The 20,886-nt window shown below is 35.1% G+C and overlaps 1 protein-coding gene across 1 annotated transcript in view; it reads left to right on the top strand.

The window, feature by feature from the left end:
- LOC141392783 (uncharacterized) overlaps window positions 1–20,886 on the top strand; it is a 384,189-nt gene that overhangs the window by 327,710 nt on the left and 35,593 nt on the right. The window contains exon 5 of the mRNA XM_073965749.1: window positions 14,033–14,166. Coding sequence (XP_073821850.1) covers window positions 14,033–14,166 — 134 coding nt within the window. The remainder of the gene's footprint in view (window positions 1–14,032; window positions 14,167–20,886) is intronic.

Below are 20,886 nucleotides of genomic sequence, written 5' to 3'. Positions count from 1 at the left end.
GGTGGATTATTTATGTTCACAATTGTTGTTCCTTAAGACAAGAGCTGCAACTTTGTCTCTGAGATAAATTCAAAATTTCTAACGGTTTGGAAGATATAGTCTTGACAAAATGACCCCTTTTTACATCAAAGCCTCAAACTTTTGAAGGCTTATAACCGCGAAATTTGATGAGATAGGGAAAAACGGCGAGACACGTGTCTTCTATTTTTTGGTCTTCTATCACGCCGTGGAGTCAGAATATGGTTAATAAAACATGACTAAAAAAATTACACACAGTGTAATTTATGCAGCTGAAAAGAAAAATAAAATTTCTTTAAAAACATTTTTGTCCCATTTAACACAAACATCAAAAAATCTTATTTAAATTTACCTCAAAAACAACCTGTTGTTATTGTCTTTAATTTCCCTTTAAAGATATTCCTCTGGTAAATGTTATTTTCACTTGAAATAGCAATTACAACATATTTCTATGCAACTCAAATACCACTGATATTGACCATAAAAAACACCCCCAAGTAATGTAATTTCCTAACTGCATTGACAAAGGATTTTCCAGAGGAACAACAACTCTAGTGCTGGCCACAAAACGGAATGCAACCCAGAACGATGACAATTATCCAAATGACTAACATTAAATTTCATTGTTCTGTGGAGAGGCCAAACTTATGCACCAACATCACCACCGCCATGAAAATCAAGTTGAACCACAAACAGACATTCACTACTGATTTCATTCATTTTGTACTTGCAAAATATTTCTAGGAATAGAAACCACATTTTGAATTTCAAAATACCCCGACATGGAGTCAAACTCAAGATGTTAACGGAAAAAATCTCAAAGTAATGGACACTTACAATGCATGCCACAAAAATGCACCAACCATAAGTGCCAATGAAATATGCTGGCAAATATCAGCTAACTGGTTAGGACATTTCTGCACCTGAACCGCAAAACCTGTAAACGAAAGGATAATGGTCGGTCAAAATAAGAGAAAACCAACAAACAAGAAACTAAACAACCTTTTTCTCTACGCAATAAAAGCATACGCCTGAGTAGCTCTGGTCTTCTTCATCTGGTCGGAACAATTGCCAACCAATTGACAATTTCTTTCAACATCACTAGCAGACAACGAACGCATTACACAGATGACTTCATCTCGGTGGGACTTAAATATGTTGGTGGTGTATATTCTGGCTACCAGCAGTAAAGTGTAAAAGATCTGGTTGGTTGCTGTGTGTGTGAGTCTATTCGAGGGGGTGTAAAACTTGAAACCATTAAAATTTAATGGCAAAATATGGCAATAATGCCATGCCTTGAGTATTTTTTTATTTCACAGAAAACAGAAACTCATATAACTGAAATGTCTTTTAGATTATGTGTACCAGGTATATGAAGTGAAAATTTATGAGGCCCTTGAATAGCATTACTTGGAATTCCTTCCTTTAATGGACAATAGTAGGAAATGTAATAATCATTTCAGTTCCAAAGAGCAGAGCAGAGCTTAAAAGTAAAAAAAAGGAGGACAGTAATTTTTATTGTTTAAAGGGAAATGTTTCTTTTTAAACAGAACGTCTAAAAAATGTACTAATGATAAATAATAAATTCATTAAATTATATCGACACCTCCAAATAGTAGTATGCTAAGTCTAAAAAGTGAGTTTTGCAGGAGAAGCTCTCAAAGTGTGGAAATTTTTTGAACTTCAGTACTATGCTAAGTCAATATTTGTTTATAACTTCTGTTCGGATTGACCGATCATTACCAAAATTTTACAGAATTTAAGTTAAAGGACGTTCGACACCTCCAAATAATAGTTTGCTAATTCTGAACAGTGAGTTTTGCAGGACAAGCTCTAAAAGTTTGACCTTCAGTACTATGCTAAGTAAATATTTGTTTATAACTTCTGTTCGGATTGTCCGATTATTACCAAAATTTGACAGAATTTAAGTTAAAGGACGTTAAATATAAAAATGTAAAGAACTTGAAAACATGCTAAGTCGACTTAGCATACTATTGTAAGAATCTATATTCTTTTTAATAAAACGACGACCGTATTGTTGAACAATTGAATCAAGAATAAATTTATTTTTCCATAATTTTTTCAGTATCCATAAATTATATTTCATGGATTCCTTTTCCCAAAATAATTTTATGAAATGTATTTACGTAAGTGCCTTTAGCTCGGCCACGCTCCTCTGCACACGTCCTCGTGATGCATCTGTAAATAAATGTATATTATTATGGGAATTTCATATTAAATAAATAATGTTAATCCTAGGCTTCTGCGTTAAATAATTCATATATCTTAATTTTGTCTGCCGATACAATACCTTCGTATGGCTTTCGAGATATTTTCGATCCTGGCATATCTTTTACAACATATCTGTCATTTCCCAAATATTTAACTATCTGAAATGGCCCACAAAATTTAGGAAGAAGCTTTCGACATCCTTCTGTTACTCTTGACCTTTTAACAGGTACTAACTGACCCTTCTTATAAGTAAAACCCTCTTTCCTCTTCTGATCAAACTTTCGTTTCTGGTATTCTTGCATTTTTTTCTATCGAACTTTTCGCTTGATCTCGATTGAGAATAACATTTGTTAGGGTATTTTCTAAAACTTCATTGCTCAAGTAAGCGCCATCTTTTCCTGTTGGTAAGAAACCAAATAAAAGCTCATATGGAATTTTCCCAGTTGATTTGTTGATAGTGGAATTAATTCCCCACTGCAAATTACTTATACATTCATCCCATTGAGTTTCAATTTACAGATAGGATTGTTCTGTTATACCTTTCCGCCTGACCATTTGCACGAGGTGTTGCAGTTGCATTATGGATAACTTTTATTCCACAATCATTAATAAAGTTCGCAAACTTACGACATGTGAACGTGCTCGCTTTAAGTTGCTCATCTCCCCATATAAATTTGGAGTCCTTTTTACCAAGCTTTGAATAGGTCTTGCAATTAAAGCATACTGATTCATAAATTTCCTAAAATAGCTTGTTAATCCCAAGAACTGTCGTACCTCATGTATATTTTTTTGGCACGGGAAATTCTAGCACCGCCTTTATTTTTTCTTTTCCTGGTTTCACACCCTCTGAGCTTATTTCGAAACCAAATATTGAATAGAATTATGGAAAAAAAACACTTTTTCTATTTAAGCGTTACTTCATTATCAATTAATCTTTTTAATACAATTTCAAGTTTGTCGAATCCACTTTCAACAGTATCAGATGGGATTAATATATCGTCCATATAAACCATTGCCGTAGTAAACCTTAAATTTCCAAGAACTTTATTCGTAGTTCTTTGAAATACAGCTGGCGCATTTACTAAACCAAATGGCATCCTCAAGAATTCATAATGACCATCGGGTGTTATAAATGCAGTCTTATGAGACGAGTCGTTATTCATTGAGATTTGGTAGTATCCACTTGCACAATCTAGACTAGTGAAATATTTGCTGTCTTTTAATCTATCAATTTCATCTGAACCAAAGTTTCCTTTTGTTCTTTATTCAAACACTGGATTTGAGCTATAACGTCTGAAATACTAAAGTTTTCTAATTTCCGTGAATCAACTAACGTGTTCTCGCAACAACTAGTTGTTTCCGGTTTTTTTTTTGGGATTGTAACCATTCCTTTTACGAATAAAGATATTCTTTCTTTTTTATCACAAGCATATTCATGAAGCAAATCTTGTGTCCTGGATATGATCCGAATAATGTTATTTGTAACAATAATCAAAATCTTCGGATGATTTATAAATGGTCTCCCAATCAATACGTCATCGTCCTGAACATGATCAGGAACAATATAAATATCAACTACTGCTGAAGCTAATGAAGAGAATTTTTGAATGACAGGTATATCCTTTCACCTGAAGACAACATGCGTCATGATGTTCTTTAACCTTATTGGCGCTTGACTGTTTCATTAGTATAACTGAAATTCCTGTATCTATAAATGCATCAAAAGTAAAACCACCAACTCTACATTTCATAAAGTAGCACGAGTTATTGCTGCTAGATTTGACATTCATCACTTTATTTATTTCAGATGACTCACCTGCACCTTTGAACATTCGTGGGTCTGATGACCCCATCGCTTGCATTTGCTGTACCTCTTTGCTGCTTTCTTGCATTGGTTAGCATAATGACCCTTCTTATTGCAGTTAAAACAAGCAATATCCTTTTCTTGATTTCTGGTTTCTCTCAAGAATGTTATAGAGCGCCCTTCAATCTTTCTGATTTTTGTTTGTTGTTCGCTTACATCAGCGAACGTTGATAAATAATGACCAAATAGATCTTCGCATGTAAGAAAATGTCCAGCCCTTGCTCCAATCTGCATGCTACCATTCGGTAGTCCGTCAATGATGCAAGAAACAGCGTCACGCCACGTAATTTTGCATACATCAATCAGCACCTTTTTTTAGTCGCTTAAGAGTTTCTGCATAATCATGATGTTCCGGAAATGATTGCACCAAAAAGATCTTCCATTCATCCCATGTCTTCGAATAATTATTTAAATTCTCAAACCAATGCTTCGCTAATCCTTTTAATCGACTTTGCATAACATAAATTTTGTAGTTGTTGTTCCAACCGTATAGTTCACCAATTTGTTCGATTTTGCGAATCCATGTGGAGACTGACAAATTTGCCATTCCTGGCCCAAATTCTGGGATACATTGTGGACTGGAATTTATGCTGCTAGTTTGTTGCCTTTCACTCAATGATTTTACCAAATTTTCCAGTTCTTGAATTATTGCATGCAGTTCATCCCTTGTCGCATTGGTATCACCCACGGAATTTTCTGCAATTATTACGGGATTTTCAGAAACACGAGATCCAATTTGGTTTCTGCCTCGGTTTTGAGTTCTCGACTGCATCCTGCTTTCTCTTCTCAATTAGGATTGAATAAAATAGCTTAAACAATTTTCAGGCTATTGACTTCTGCGATCCCACCGCTGCTTTTGTAAGAATCTATATTCTTTTTAATAAAACGACGACCGTATTGTTGAACAATTGAATCAAGAATAAATTTATTTTTCCATAATTTTTTCAGTATCCATAAATTATATTTCATGGATTCCTTTTCCCAAAATAATTTTATGAAATGTATTTACGTAAGTGCCTTTACTATTGTTTGGAGGCGTCGATATGTAAAAAGGACCTTCAATCATTTAGAAGCTTGTTTACACACGGTGCTCTTGAATCAACTTTAAATGGAAGCTGCTTACACCTGGGAAGTTTTTGCGGATTCTGAAGCTACAATGTTCATATATGAGAAAAGTCAAAAAACCAAAAAAATCGCCGTAGCGCTTTTTAAATAAATCGCGATTCAAGTTGTAATTTTTAGGGTTTTTTTTAGGTTTTCACGATTTTGCTTGGAAACCGCAAGTCAAATCGAAATGGGATTAAAAAGAATATTGTAGCTGTGAAAATTCTCTACACGATTGTCCTTTATGATATTTTCGCGGGTTGTACCATTTTTGAGATACAGAAGTTAACATTTTGACAATTTACCGACTGTATTGTCTCCTTATCAAACAATGTCATACCTGAAATTTCCCAACTTAAACTTATATATCTCAAAATGGTACAACCTATGAAAAATTTACGAAAATCAATCTTATAGAGAATTTGCATAACTATAAGACTTTCTCTAGTCCCATTTCGATAAGAGAAGCACATCGTAAAAACCAAACAAAATTTTCAGAGAGAATATTCACAGCTACGAAATTTTCTTTAGCCCCATTTCTATAGGACTTGCGGTTTCCAAGCAAAATCGCGGAAACCTAAAATAAACCTAAAACCGTAAACTATGACCGCGATTTATTTAGAAATCCCTTCAGCGATTTTTTCCTGTTTTTGAAATTTTCTCATCTATGAACATTGCTAATTCAGAATCCACAAAAACCCAGGTGTAAGCGGTTTTTATTTAAAGTTAGTAACGCGCACCTACATAACATTGTTTTATAAGGAGGCGATACAGTGGATTGTCGAAATTTGAACTTCTATATCTCAAAAATGGTAAAACTGACTATAATCCCATTTCGATAAGACTTGCGGTTTTCCACCAAAATCGTTAAAACCTAAGATCATGAAAGAGTACCGAAAAATAGAAGACACGTGTATCGGGATTTTAAAAGTTTACGTCGGGAGCTAACATAAATAGGGGGTTCAATATTTCGCTTTGTAAACTCTTTTGGTAATATTCGGAGTAAAATTCCTCGTAATCCTTGCATTTTAGGTTTATAGTGTCTTTGGCAATATTACTTAGAATGATCTAAGAATAATTTTTGTGGAGTATGTTAACCCTCTAACGTGTCGCTAAAGGGGTTCTTTTGGTCCCTTTTTTTAATAAAGTGTTTAAATCTTCTGTAAGGATGGGTCGCAGTGGGTTCATATATTCCACAAAAATGTCCGCCATAATAACGGGTGATATAACAAGAGGTACTTTTTTCAACAGCCTTTTTTTCACAGATCACGCGTGAGTCGTCTCACGTGTTCATGTTATTTTTGTCTAGTACTGTTTGCCATTTTATCATGGAAAAGCTCACGCCTCTACAACGTTTACAAATTATTCAACTTTATAATTATGTGGGGTGTGTGTTTTAAGCCTAATTTTGTTCAGTGATGAGACACATTTCTGGATTCATAGGTATGTAAAGAAGCAAAATTACCACATTTGCGAAGAAGAGCAACTTAAAGGGATTCAAGAGCCGCAACTTCATTCAGAAAAAAGAACGGTTTGTGGGTCGGAGGAATCGTCGGACCCTATTTCTTCAAAATGATGCGGTTAGGACTTCATCGTCAATGGCGACCGTTATTGCGCCGTTATAACCGACTATTTGATGTCTGAAATTGAAGCTCGTAATCTCGGTGACATTTGCTTTCAACAAAACGGCGCCACTGTCCACACATCGCATCAATCAATGGATTTATTGAAAGAACACTTCGGTGAGCACATTTTGGACCAGTCTATTGGCCACCGTGATCGACTCATATCACTCCGTTAGACTTTTTCCTGTGAGAATATGTAAAGCCATAATTGTATGCGGATAAAGCCGCTTTCCTGTCTTGGGGGAAATCATCAGACGTGCTATTCGCCAGTTACCAGTCGAAAAGCTTGAACGAGTCATTGAAAATTGGACTCAACGGATGGACTTTCTGAGACGTAGCCTCCACCAATATTTGTTAGACATAATCTGCAAAAAATAAATGTCATCGAAAGTTCTTTCAAATGATAATAAACATTCCACATTCAATTTGATTTTTCGGTGTTTTTTCTTTAAAGAAAATAGGAACCCTTAAATGGATCACCCTTTTTAACTGCGACCTTTAGCGTGAATGTAATTACACTGCACTCAATTAAAACTGTGGGGTCCTCGTATGTAATAGGGCGTAACTCTGTTATCTGACCAGGTACTTTAACATAATTGACATGAATGGAAAGGTTAAAACATCATCTTCCAAGTATAACTCACGTCGTCGGTCAGGATATAATACAAATTTTACACAAAAGGTTTGGTCCACTTTACCAGCTCAATATTATCTGATCATCATGTTAAATTGGAAGCTTCTTCTCCCTCGTAAATCAAACCTTTCATAAAATTTCACGCCTATCAGACTATTATTGCAAATTTCTTGATAATATCAGATCATTATCCAAAATTGCAGTCATCTTCTTTGGCCTAAAATCTTACCTCGTGTAAAATTTCGTGACTATTGAGCTTTAATTGCGAACTCAAGGGTGTTTATGATTATACTAAAAACAGAGAACTGGATATATAAGGCTGTAACTCTGTTATCTAATCATGTACACCAACACAATTGGCATCAATAGCAAGGTCAAGATTTCCTTTTCCAAACAGAGCTTACTTCCCCGGAATGTGTCTTCCAGGATTAAAGATATAAAATGTATACACAAAATGTTCACAATTTTTACACAAAAGTGTTGGTCCATTTTACCATCTTAATCTTATTCGATCACCATCTGAAATTTCAAACTTCTTCTTTGTAATATACTCTTACATTTTTTGACATTTCGAGGCGATTGGACTATTATTGCGACCTACAGAGCCGCTACAAAATCGGTTAAAAATTTTGTTGTTATCCCAGCTAAATATTTCACGATCATCACCAATAACAATAGGTGTCTATTCTGGTCTGAACCCGACCTACATACAAAATTTCGTGACGATCTGTACATAATTGCGGCCTGGGGTTTGACTACAATTTATAATGGACAGACGGACGGACAGACACGCATCTCAAAATCGCTTTATCTCGACGAGATATGATGATTGGTATACCACATTGGGGGTCTACGATGAATATTTCGCGGTGTTACATGAATTTTTCCCAAAACAAACTTATAATACCCTTTCCACATAGTGATGTAAGTTATAAATAATACAAATTAAAAAATGAATTTCTTCAGTTCCCGACATATATTTTCACTTGACCATAGCCGTAGACATCTAATGTATTTTCACTTACAATATAAGCAACCAATGGCTTATCCAAACTACGGAATTTAAGTTGAAAGTACTAAAAATACGCAATTTGGGCAGGTCCAATGTGGGTTTTTTATATTCCAATTATATACGCACCACAAATATTTCAAAAACATTATGAATGGAACGCACAACATCTTCTGTATGAATTCACAACGAAAAACCATCAATATGATATTTACAGTATCCAATCAGAACGACAAACTGTGTGAAAATTGGGAAATATGGCCCTAAAACATATATATCAACAACAAGTGCTGCTAAGAATGTTATATACTATGGTTACAGATTTCTTTTATTCAGAGACCAATAATGAAATTTCATTTGGAACATTTCTTTCTTTAACAATATTCCCAAAAAGTAAAGGATTTTGCTAGATTTTGATCCAGTATGGAATTATGTAAAATTAACAGTCAACAAGTAAAAAGTCGTTAAGTTCGGCCGGGCCGAACTTTCTATACCCTCCACCATAAAATAGTCTTAATTAAAATAGAATAATTAGCGTCCTTTTACAATTTTAGGTGGAACAACTTTTCGACAATGCACGATGGGGCCAATGACAGGATTTCGAGGCAACAAATCACTGGGGCAAGCTAGACCTTCCAAATTTTGTACAGATGTTTATAATGGGCTTAGAAACTAATATGCCAAATTTGGTTCATATCGGTTCATATATACATATAGCTCCCGTATATATGTTCGTCCGATTTCAAGCAATTGATGGACCAAACACGCAAATTCTGCCCAATTTTTATGCGATTTGGGAAATATCACGGAATTAGGACTACAAATAAGTTTGCCAAGTTATATTGAAATCGGTTCAGATTTTGATATTGCTCCCATATATATTTTCGCCCGATTTTAGGTATTTGGTCACCAATCCCGCTATGTATGTCCAATCTTGATGAAATTTGAAATGTGTGACGGATTTTGGTATAGAAAAATTTTTGGCAAATCATATTGTACAGATGTTTATAATGGGCTTAGAAACTAATATGCCAAATTTGGTTCATATCGGTTCATATATACATATAGCTCCCGTATATATGTTCGTCCGATTTCAAGCAATTGATGGACCAAACACGCAAATTCTGCCCAATTTTTATGCGATTTGGGAAATATCACGGAATTAGGACTACAAATAAGTTTGCCAAGTTATATTGAAATCGGTTCAGATTTTGATATTGCTCCCATATATATTTTCGCCCGATTTTAGGTATTTGGTCACCAATCCCGCTATGTATGTCCAATCTTGATGAAATTTGAAATGTGTGACGGATTTTGGTATAGAAAAATTTTTGGCAAATCATATTGAAATCGGTTCAGAATTGGATATAGCTCTCATATATATGTTCGCCCGATTTCAGGCAAATGATTGACCAAGCATGCAAATTCCATCAAATTACAATAAAATTTGGAAAATGTTACGGAATTCGGACTACAAATAAGTTTTTCAAGTTATATTGAAGTCGGTTCAGATATAGAAATAGCTCCCCTATAAACATATGTTCAAATTTCATGGTTTTGTCTGTGGTTTGTTATAAGTTAATAAAACAAGGTTCCAAATTTAGTAAAAATCGGCTAAGATTCCGCCACAAAAGCCAAAGTTTGTCTGCTATATCTTTGAAATTATATATTATTATATACGTCTATTAATTTTTTCCGAAATCCAATTGATAACATTAATGGGTTTCCGATTATTCTCCAACCAAAACATAAAAATGTCCATATTTTTTAATTTTATTACGACATCTGAAATCAGATTTTCATGAAAAGGCGCAGCTAGGCGCAGCTAATTTTTTCACAAAATGATAGTACACATTAATACCTTTCACCACATATATATAATATCCTAGATCTACCTAGATCTCAAAAGTTATACTCCAGAGAACACATGGATAACAAAGCAAAATACTCCAAAAAAGACATAACATCTTAACTCAAAAATACATTTACCACACATAACATTTTTATTATTTGTTAACACTATCTTTTTTTTTACATACCCATTGAAGAGCTTTCCATGTTTAAAAAATATAAAAATGTTGAAATGTTCTTTTTGGCGCCTAAAATGCTTTCACTACTTATTTATAATGAATGTCGGAAAATTATGCATAAGAAAATATGTCACCATTGCCAGATCAGTATGTCGCTATGTGATGTTACCAGATTGATTTATTTTTTATTTTTAGTGATTCAGAGTGTTGGCAATCGAAATCCGTTACTATTTTTTTCAAATTGTTCACTTCAAAAATTGACTTTTTGCCTCGAAAACCTGCTATTGGCCCCATCGTGCAATGGATAGACTCATACTACCTCCCACTATTGCTTAAATTACACTGTGAACACAAATGTTGGGGCAGAGATAATTCCGTTTGGAGATGAAAGCCCTTGGTGTGTGTATATTAAAAACCCCGACGGACAGATGCGCCGTGAGTCTAACTTCAGCGTTATGACGTGATGAAGTTTTTGCAAGAGACCCTGTAAGCCATCATCAATTAGCATTATATCTTTGTTTGTTACAACGCTAATTCCTGATGGCCCACAGTGTCTCTAACAAAAATTTCATCACGCCATAACGCGGAAGTTCGACTCACGGCGGATCTGTCCTTCGGGGTTCATAATATACCCACCAAGGACTTTCTTCCCCAAGAGGAATTTTCCGTGCCCTACACTTTCACCACCATTTGGTTGCACAGTGTTATCTAATCTAATCTAAAACAAGTAAGAACAGACTATAGTCGGACGGGGCCGACCATGTGATACCCTATACCACTATCCCTGTGCACTAGCTTTCCGGGCTAGCTGTTATAAGATGTGCATTAGAAATTTTACCAATTTTCACACAAAAGTTTTGATCAATTTAACCCGCTAAATATTATCCGATCATACCGTTGACTTGCACGCTACTTCTTCATCTCAAACCAAAACTACGTTTAAAATTTCGCGCCGATCGGACTATTATTGCGACCTACAGAGCGGCTACAAAATCGAGCAAAAATTTTTTTTTGGTCCATTTCATCCCTTTAACATTTCACGATCATCGCCAAAAACTAATCAGTTCTATTCTGGTCCAAACCCGACCTCCATACTAAATTTCGTGACAATCGGTCCATAATTGCGGCCTCTAGCTTGATTACAATTTTTAATGGACGGACAGACGGACGGACGGACGGACGGACACACATCGCTAAATCGCTTTATCTCGTCGAGATATGAAGTTTGGTATACCACATGAGGGGTCTACGACGAATATTTCGCGGCGTTACATGAATTTTTGGGAAAACAAACTTATTATACCCTTTTCCACATTGTGGTATAGGGTATAAAAATGTGTTCAGCGAGGTGAAAGGTACCACATACCGGGCTATATCAAAGAGTCAACCTATCTTTAAATTTTTTGGCGGAAAAGTTTTATAGCTGCAGAGAACTTCAAGAGTCAAATAGAGGGTAGTTTCATCAAAACAATGTAGACCCTCAAAAATAGACCCATGTTGACGAATTTTAGTGAAGAAATTTCGTGACCACTGAAAATTCCCGAAAATCGGGAGCTACAGTTATATGGGGGGATATACCAAAACATGGACCTATATTGTCGATTATTTTTAAATAGACAAAATTGAGCTAATTGTATTGTATTCTCAAAATAACGATCATTACAGCTAGTTCGGTTAAAATTTGCAGCTAAAATTCTCAAAATACCGAAAATCGGGAGATACCGTTATATGGGGGCTATACCAAAACATGGACCTATGTTGACGATGCTTATTGGAGATATTTCATGACCACTGAGAACCTCAAATGGCAAATTACAGCTAGTTCGGTTAAAATTTGTAGCTAAAATTCTCAAAATACCGAAAATCGGGAGGTACCGATATATGGGGGCTATACCAAAACATGGACCTATGTTGACGATGTTTCGTGGAGATGTTTTATGACCACTGAGAACCTCAAATGTTAAATTGCAGATAGTTCGGTTAAAAATTGTGGCTAAAATTCTCAAAATACCGAAAATCGGGAGGTACCGTTATATACCAAAACATGAACCTATGCCCATATCCTTTAGGATATAAGTTTTTTGATCACTAGGAACCCTAAGTGCCAAATTATAGCTAATTCGGTCAGCAAATGTGGCGAAGAACGTCAAAATACCTCTAATCCGGAGGTACCGTTATATGGGGGCTATACCAAAGAGTGGACCGATATAGCCCATCTTCGAACTTGATCTGCCTATGGAAAAAAACCCTCGGGTGCAAAATTTCAGCACCCTATCTCATTTATTGCGGACGCTAGAGTGATTACAACAGACGGACAGACGGACATGGCTAGATCGTCTTAGAATTTTATCCTGATCAAGAATATATATACTTTATAGGGTCGCAAATGATTAGTTCGATGTGTTACAAACGGAATGACAAACTTAATATACCCTCCATACTATGGTGGAGGGTATAAAAAAATTAAAACATATAATTTCATCCAAATATATATACATTTGGAATCTAATTTTTTTAAGGAAATAGTATAGCTAGATGTATGGTTTACGCTGAAACTCATAGTGAAATTTTGTGTAAAATTTTTCATCTTTTGACACTTTTCACCTATATCCAAGTTTCATATTACTTTCATGTATAAACTCGAAAAAAGAAGGAACAATTTTTCATCAAAAAGATTGGGAAATATTTTCATGTTTTTTCAGCAAAATTGATACTGATATTTTTATTATGTATAATGTAAATAGGCATTTAATTTCTTTGGTGACATATAGTAAAATTTGACGGAGAATATTTTTGTCTTTGACGTCATCGCTCTAAAATTATGTTTTGTTGGACAATTTTGAATAAACTCAGATGAAGTCCGACTTTAACCCTAAAACGTGTTTTTCCTTTTTAGTGATTCCTGGCGATTAGACAAGAGCTACAGATTTGGTGTATTCTGAGACCTATAGTAAAATTTAATGGCGAACAATTTTGTAGAATATTTGGATTTGATACAATCACATTTTTAATGAGATTTTGAAAAATTTTTGAAAACAGGACAAAAACGACCCGTTTGATGAACCGCATGAGGGTTAAAATTTTTAACAAAAATATTGCCCACATACTCTTCTGTAAAGTTGCCAAAGACACTATATACCTGAAATGCAAGGATTCAAAGATATCTTAACTCGAATATTTCGAAAAAATTAAAAATGGGCGGAACTTGCCGCGCCTATTTTGGTTACTTTCCGACGTAAACTTTTAAAACGCCGATACACGTGTCTCATATTTTTAGCTTTACTTTCATAATCTACTCTATTTTTCCCATAATTGTGAAAAAAATTGAATTTTGTTGCACAGTGTAATAATCGCTTCATCAGAATTCTGTTATGGCATCGTTGATTGTTCTACTGATTTTATGTTATCAATGTGCGTATGACTTACGACAGAGATCATACGCCACCTAGTTTAAATAAATAGAATAAAGTATCAAATATCATATATTGAAACAAGTTTTTCTCTTTTAAATTTTAGTTGTTCCCTCCAGAGATCCAATCATAACTGGTATACGTCCACGATATAAAGTTGGTGATATATTACGTGGCAATTGTACATCGGGACACTCAAGGCCAGGTGCCAACATAACATGGTATACCAATGGTTATGAGGTAAGTATTTGGCAATAAAATCAAATATTTCATTTGAGTTAAAAACATTTGTTTCAACCATCTAAATTAAGCTTTAAATTGTAAACTTTTTTTCAAATTTTCAACTTATTATTTGTCCAATAAATATGGCTTAGTGTTAAGTAATGCCCTGCCCATTGTCCACACAATTATTACGGAACAGTTGTAATCACAGAGGGCAAAAAAAGCCAAAAACAAATAAATAAAATCATCTGAATATTGTTTAACTAACTTTTCGCAGTACGAGAAATATTTACAACAACAGGAAAAACCCAGTCAGAAACAGGCAAGCCAATGAAACATAAAACAGAATGCATTTTATTTCAAGCAAGAGGACCAACTTTACTCGCACATCCGCTATAGTGTTTAGTTTTTAATGGTTGGGTGCGGAGCTGGAGTTTGAAGAGCATGGGAATTTGTGGGGTTGCTAAAAATGTAAACAAGTCTTAGTGTTAAATAAAACAACACTTTACCAAAAACCATACAAAACATGGACACAACTTTGCCTGGTTTTAAAGAGATAAAACAACAACAACTACAAAACTCACCAAGAGGAACTAAACACTGTAATAACAGCAACTACAAGGCATGTTAAAACCATCGGTCAGGCAAACATATTAGGAACTTTTTTGTGTTTTTGTACAAGTAACCGCCCAACCAACCCAAACAACACTAACCAAAAACTATCCACAACAGCAGCAGCCATTGCAAACAGAATTTTTTTCGTAACTTGTCCAAAAAATGAAAAGAAAACATAAAAAAGCATCCTTGCCTTTCAACACAAACAGAAAAACTCTCAACAAAAACAACAACAGTAACTTAGCATGCAAATATAATTTAATGTCCACTTAAAGAATTTTTAGGTGCAAACAACCTAAAAACTGTTTTTATAGCTCTCACACGAAAATTACATGCAAATCCTTAGAGAAAAAAAACACTTAACTTTGTTAAGGTGAGGATATTTTTACGGTAATTATGTTTTTCTTTTTTATTTTGAGGTGTAATGTCAAACATGAAACTACATTAATGGTGGCAAATTAAATGTAATATTGCCGCATAAACAATTGCATTATCGTTTAAACTACCACAATATAGAACATGATTTTTGGAAACGGAAAAAAAAACTTTGCAATGAATTTTACTTTGATCAGTGTTCTCCATTTGAATCGTACATGAACCCTACATTTGTTTCTTCGGAAATGGTGACTAATTTTGAGGACCTTCTTTATTTAGCCGTATCAAAATAGTATTAAGAGATATTTTGTTAAAAAATTTCTGGCATTTCTACTTTAAGTTCGGCTTTTAAAATTCCATCATATTGTTTCAAGGTAGCAAATTCCCTACCCATAATTGTGTCGGTGCACACGCCCATTATTTTGAAAACCCCCTAAATACATAGTTTTTGGGAAAAAACTTATTTCAATCCACACAGGCTGAGGGTATACCTAGGTCGGCAAAGCTGACTGATATTTTTTACTGTTTATATACACTTTGTGAATTTCTGTAAAATGGCCTTAATTTCCACAAAGTACATTTGCATTTTATGCGTATCCAATTTCAATGATCACCATTAAAATATACATTAATCTATGCCGTTTCAGTGCACTCCATCAAGAACCATAAACAGACGTATCGATATATTTATTTAATTTAAAATGCCACATCCGTTTTAATACGCAATATTTGCGAAACCATTTTAGCAGTTTTTCGAAATTTGAGGGGTGTCAATCCGCTAACATAACAGAAGGATTTGGACGCGCCATAGCTTATTAGGTTCATAATGCATCCCTTAGATGCTGATCATACATTAGGGACTTCATCTTTGAAGTGTATTCTTTAACTTCTTCTTGGAGCTTTAAGCTCTACATAGTGTTGGAAAGCCAATAATTTGAAATCATCATAAAAAATCATTTTCTTCAACGCCTTTTTTATTTTTATACCCTCCACCATAATATGGAGGGTATAACTAAATTTGTGATTCCGTTTGTAACACATCGAAATATTCACCGGATTCTCCCGATTTTCGGTATTTTGAAACATGTGGGCACAACAACCCACCGAAATGGCTAAGATTTGGCATTAAGTCTACGTTGGAAGTAAATCCCTTTCCACGTTTCGATATAGCCCCCATAGAACGCTACCTCCGATTTTTGTACTTGTGAAGGATGAGACGTCAGTATCCCACCAGAAAATAATTATCAGTACAGGTCCACGTCTTCGTATATACCCCATAGAAGCGTACCTCTTGATTTACGGTATTTTTAAGTTTTAACCACATTATCTTACTGTAATATCGGAAATTTGGTATTTAGTCTTCCTTGAGTCTAGAAACTTTACTCCAAAAATTTATCGGTATAGATCGACGTTTTAATATAGCCCTTATAGAACGGTACCTCTCAAATGTCGGTGCTTTGAAGGTTGTCTTACCGAAATTGTTCAAATTTGGTATTAAGTCTTCTTCATAAACGAAAGGAAACGAATTGTTCCATTTTACTTCAATACCACTCGTAGTGGAGGCCCGGCCGAACTTAAAGCCGTTCTTACTTGTTTCTGTTATCTGGTACTGGGTGGGCCTGCCTGATAGACTCTATGGTCAAGAGCATTGGGCCCCTCTTTCCTAACGTGCCTATTTGGAGTAAGCCTTTCCCCTAGATTGTGGCAATCAATACCCACTTATGACTATGTTGATGAATGGAGATTCTCCATTGGTGTCATACTACACTGTCGCCGCAAAGCTTAATAAAGGCCTTGTATAAAGTCAACAAGGTTTCTTCGTCTGAACTCCAAAATTTAAAATACGGATGGAGGAAATTCTTCTCTACTACATCAAACAGCTTGGCGTGGTTCATGCTATTGACAAGTCTGAATCCGTCCTTGACTAATATGTTTGTATATGGTGTGTAATGCTGTTGTCGTACTGTGCATTTTCCGGAATCCACGCTGATGTTGAGCAATAAGAAACTGTGTCTAATCATGGAGAATCTTCTCCATTGGCGACAGAAAGGAGATCGACCAGTACGATTTAACTTTGCTGGTATCTATGACTTCAGTAACGGAAACCCCCTGCCAATGTTCCAGTACAAATGACTAATGATAGATTGAGAACACTTGCTAAGTTCTCAACTCCGGGTTGATCTAGTTGTTATTCATTGACATTGAGATTCTGTCTTGGCACAACGCTTTGGTTGATTTCGAGCTTCGGATGAAATCTCAAACATCACTGATCATAAATTATGGAAGTACCTAAAAATATTCTGATATCACGTAGCACGCATTGGCGACAGAAAGGAGATCGACCAGTACGATTTAACTTTGCTGGTATCTATGACTTCAGTAACGGAAACCCCCTGCCAATGTTCCAGTACAAATGACTAATGATAGATTGAGAACACTTGCCAAGTTCTCAACTCCGGGTTGATCTAGTTGTTATTCATTGACATTGAGATTCTGTCTTGGCACAACGCTTTGGTTGATTTCGAGCTTCGGATGAAATCTCAAACATCACTGATCATAAATTATGGAAGTACCTAAAAATATTCTGATATCACGTAGCACGCTCCTCTTCCCCCTATCACTCTCTGGGTGGTCCAGTACGATTTAACTTTGCTGGCATCTATGACTTCAGTAACGGAAACCCCCTGCCAATGTTCCAGTACAAATGACTAATGATAGATTGAGAACACTTGCCAAGTTCTCAACTCCGGGTTGATCTAGTTGTTATTCATTGACATTGAGATTCTGTCTTGGCACAACGCTTTGGTTGATTTCGAGCTTCGGATGAAATCTCAAACATCACTGATCATAAATTATGGAAGTACCTAAAAATATTCTGATATCACGTAGCACGCTCCTCTTCCCCCTATCACTCTCTGGGTGGTCTGTAAGTTGAAGGTAAAATAACACGTGCAGGTCTTGGAGCTGTCACCCCGTTGGAAGTAACAGTTATTCTATTATTCTTCTTGCTGAATTCAAGAGTGATTTTGCAGTTGTCCACAATTTACAAAATCCTGTACCAATTATGCATTGCATCAGGTGGTACAAAACACTTCAAGAGTAAATTCTCCAAATCTTGGGTCTTCAGGGTTCGTACGATAAAAACTCACCATACTCTCTTGCTAGTACGGTCGCCTCTGTAAGCTAATTTGGTATAATTTCGGGTATTTGAGCAGCTTTTACAGAACAGAAAACAGGCTTTTATAGAATAAAAAGTTTCCGCAGGAGGCTCTTATTGAAAGCAAGACCTCCGCCGGGGTATTCTACAGAATAGAAGTCCTCCGTAGAAGAATTTGGCCTCAATCTTTCATTAAAATGGCTGACATTTAGTAGTTACTCTTAGTTGGGGGATACAATTTGCCACCTGGAATTTGTCGGTACAGGTCCACGTCCTCATATAGCCCCCAGTATTTCGAAGGTTGTGGGATTACATTCTACCGAAATGGCTGAAATTTGATATTTGGTCTTCATTGGAGGTATACAACTTTCCACCTGAAATTTGTCGGTATTGCCCCACCTCTTTATATAGCCCCATAGAATGGTACCCCCTATTTTCGTTATTTTGAATTTTCACCTGAAATTTGTCTGTATTATCAACGCCTTCATTTAGCCCCCATGAATTTTGGATTAAGTATTCGTTGGAGTTTCAAACATTCTTCCAGAAACAAATCGATACAAATAAACGTTATATACAGCCTCCATAGAACTGTACTTCCATTTTTCTTATTTTGAAAGTTTCAGCCACATGATTCAACCGGAATAACTGATGTTTCGTATTTAGTATTCGCTAAATGATATAACAGGTACAAAGCATCCTTGCTAAATATCAGAGTGTATAGGTCCACGTTTCAGTATGGCACCTATATAAGGCTAACCACCATTTTTCTACTTAAGTTGTTGTTAAATGGAATTTTGTGTTACCAGGAGATAGAAAACTAACACTCAAAAAACTATCCATATATGTCCAGATTTAAGTCTAACCGGTATTGCCCAATTTTATGTATTTCGAGGGTTTTTTTGTCAAATTTTCGAGCCAAGATTTCTGTAATTTAATATTGTGCGTTGCCAGGGATACAAAACTTCAATTCGGAAAATTGTAAACATTGGTCCATATTTTGGAAAAAAACAACGACCACGCCCCATATGAGCTATGCTAAACTAATTATCGTCAGTAAAGGTATTCTGCTCCTGCAATGAATAACAAGAAGAGCTTACAGCGTTCATAACCGAAGGGTAACTAATTGTACCTATATACAGACATACAGTTTGTAATTCTTATTTTAGTGCGTATTTGTTATAAATTGCAAACAAATTTTGTATAAACGTAACCTTGTAAAAACGTATAGTTTTTACATAATTTGTTGCCATAATCGAACAATTATTATGAAAATTTTTACAATTTACAAATTACAGCAAACGCTTTATTCAAAAATATAATTTTTTAACAAAAAACAAAAAATTCTAAGTTTTATCAATATTTTAAGGGAATAAGAGTTATTTTGTTTTTTAGTAGGCTTATGTCCATAATTTAGTGCAACAGGAAATAATTTTTAAGAAAAAAATTTCGTTTCATACACTTTTTTTATACATATTTCAATAGAATGAACGTTATTTTAGTGATTAATAGGCAAAAGTTCACTCATCCGTGAAATCATTTTTTGTAAAAAAATCAAAAAGTCATAACCCTAATACATATAATATACGTTTTCCAAAAACCGCAAATGTCCTGCAAACCGTGTTGTCATACCCATGTCGACGCTCACACATATGATCCCTGTAAGGGGAAAACTTTTCTACATGTGTTATATTTTTGTATGCTTCGAGTCAGAACGGTTGCATTAATTTTCTGGACGTTTTCGTTGTTTTAATAATGAGACGCATCTGTGGTTTTGTTACTGTTGTACTTCATTGTATTTATTCTACTCATTCGCTCATATGACTTTTAGCTTTAACTATCCCATTCGTGGTTTCCCACTTGGGTAACAACAGGATATTTGTTGTATGCATTATAGGTGTGTGTGTTTCTGTGTCTACGTTTTTTGTGCAACACAACAGCGAATGGGTAATTTGTGTCACAATATTTACTAGAATGGCGTATTTTTGGTAATTGTGAGGTACAATTAGGGAAGAGAGGATGTGATTTTTTCTTGTTCTGTTCCTGTGTGGTAATAAGCCTGAGCGCCAACTTGTGTGTTGCATGCAACAATGTATGGGTAGCTGCATAGGTAAGTTACCTAATTTTAATAAATTAAATAATTTTTCAATTTAAAATGAGAGAATATCAACTTAGAAGGACGTCTTGGGAGCCATGTTCCAAAGTTGTACTATTTCAACAAACCACTAATATTGCAAAACCTTTTAAAACCCGAAATTCTGAAAATTAAAGAAGATTCCTGTTAATGTTGACACCCATATGGTTTTAATAGTAATTTACCATAAATTAGTGCTTATATTTCCAGACAGTCCCATGGCATAGCTTATAATTATATGCGGAAAAATATATGTGTAATGCGAAGTAAAGCTAAAAAATTTGAAAACAAAAAAACATGAAAAATATACAAAAATCTCGACTTTTAATTTACAAAGAACATTAGCAGCTTTTTGCGGGTTGAAAAATATTTGCACGAGAATAACAAAAAAACCCAAACAAACAACGCGATTGTCAAAACTATAAAAAGTTTTGGGGGAGGGGAGATTAAAAATTTGAAC

This window comes from Musca autumnalis, unplaced genomic scaffold (genome assembly GCF_047663935.1).
Source record: "Musca autumnalis isolate F117 unplaced genomic scaffold, ASM4766393v1 scaffold_2, whole genome shotgun sequence".
In the NCBI taxonomy this organism is placed as follows: Eukaryota; Metazoa; Arthropoda; class Insecta; order Diptera; family Muscidae; genus Musca; species Musca autumnalis.
The sequence above is the reverse complement of the archived record's forward strand: the minus strand, read 5'-3'. Positions and strand labels throughout refer to the sequence as shown.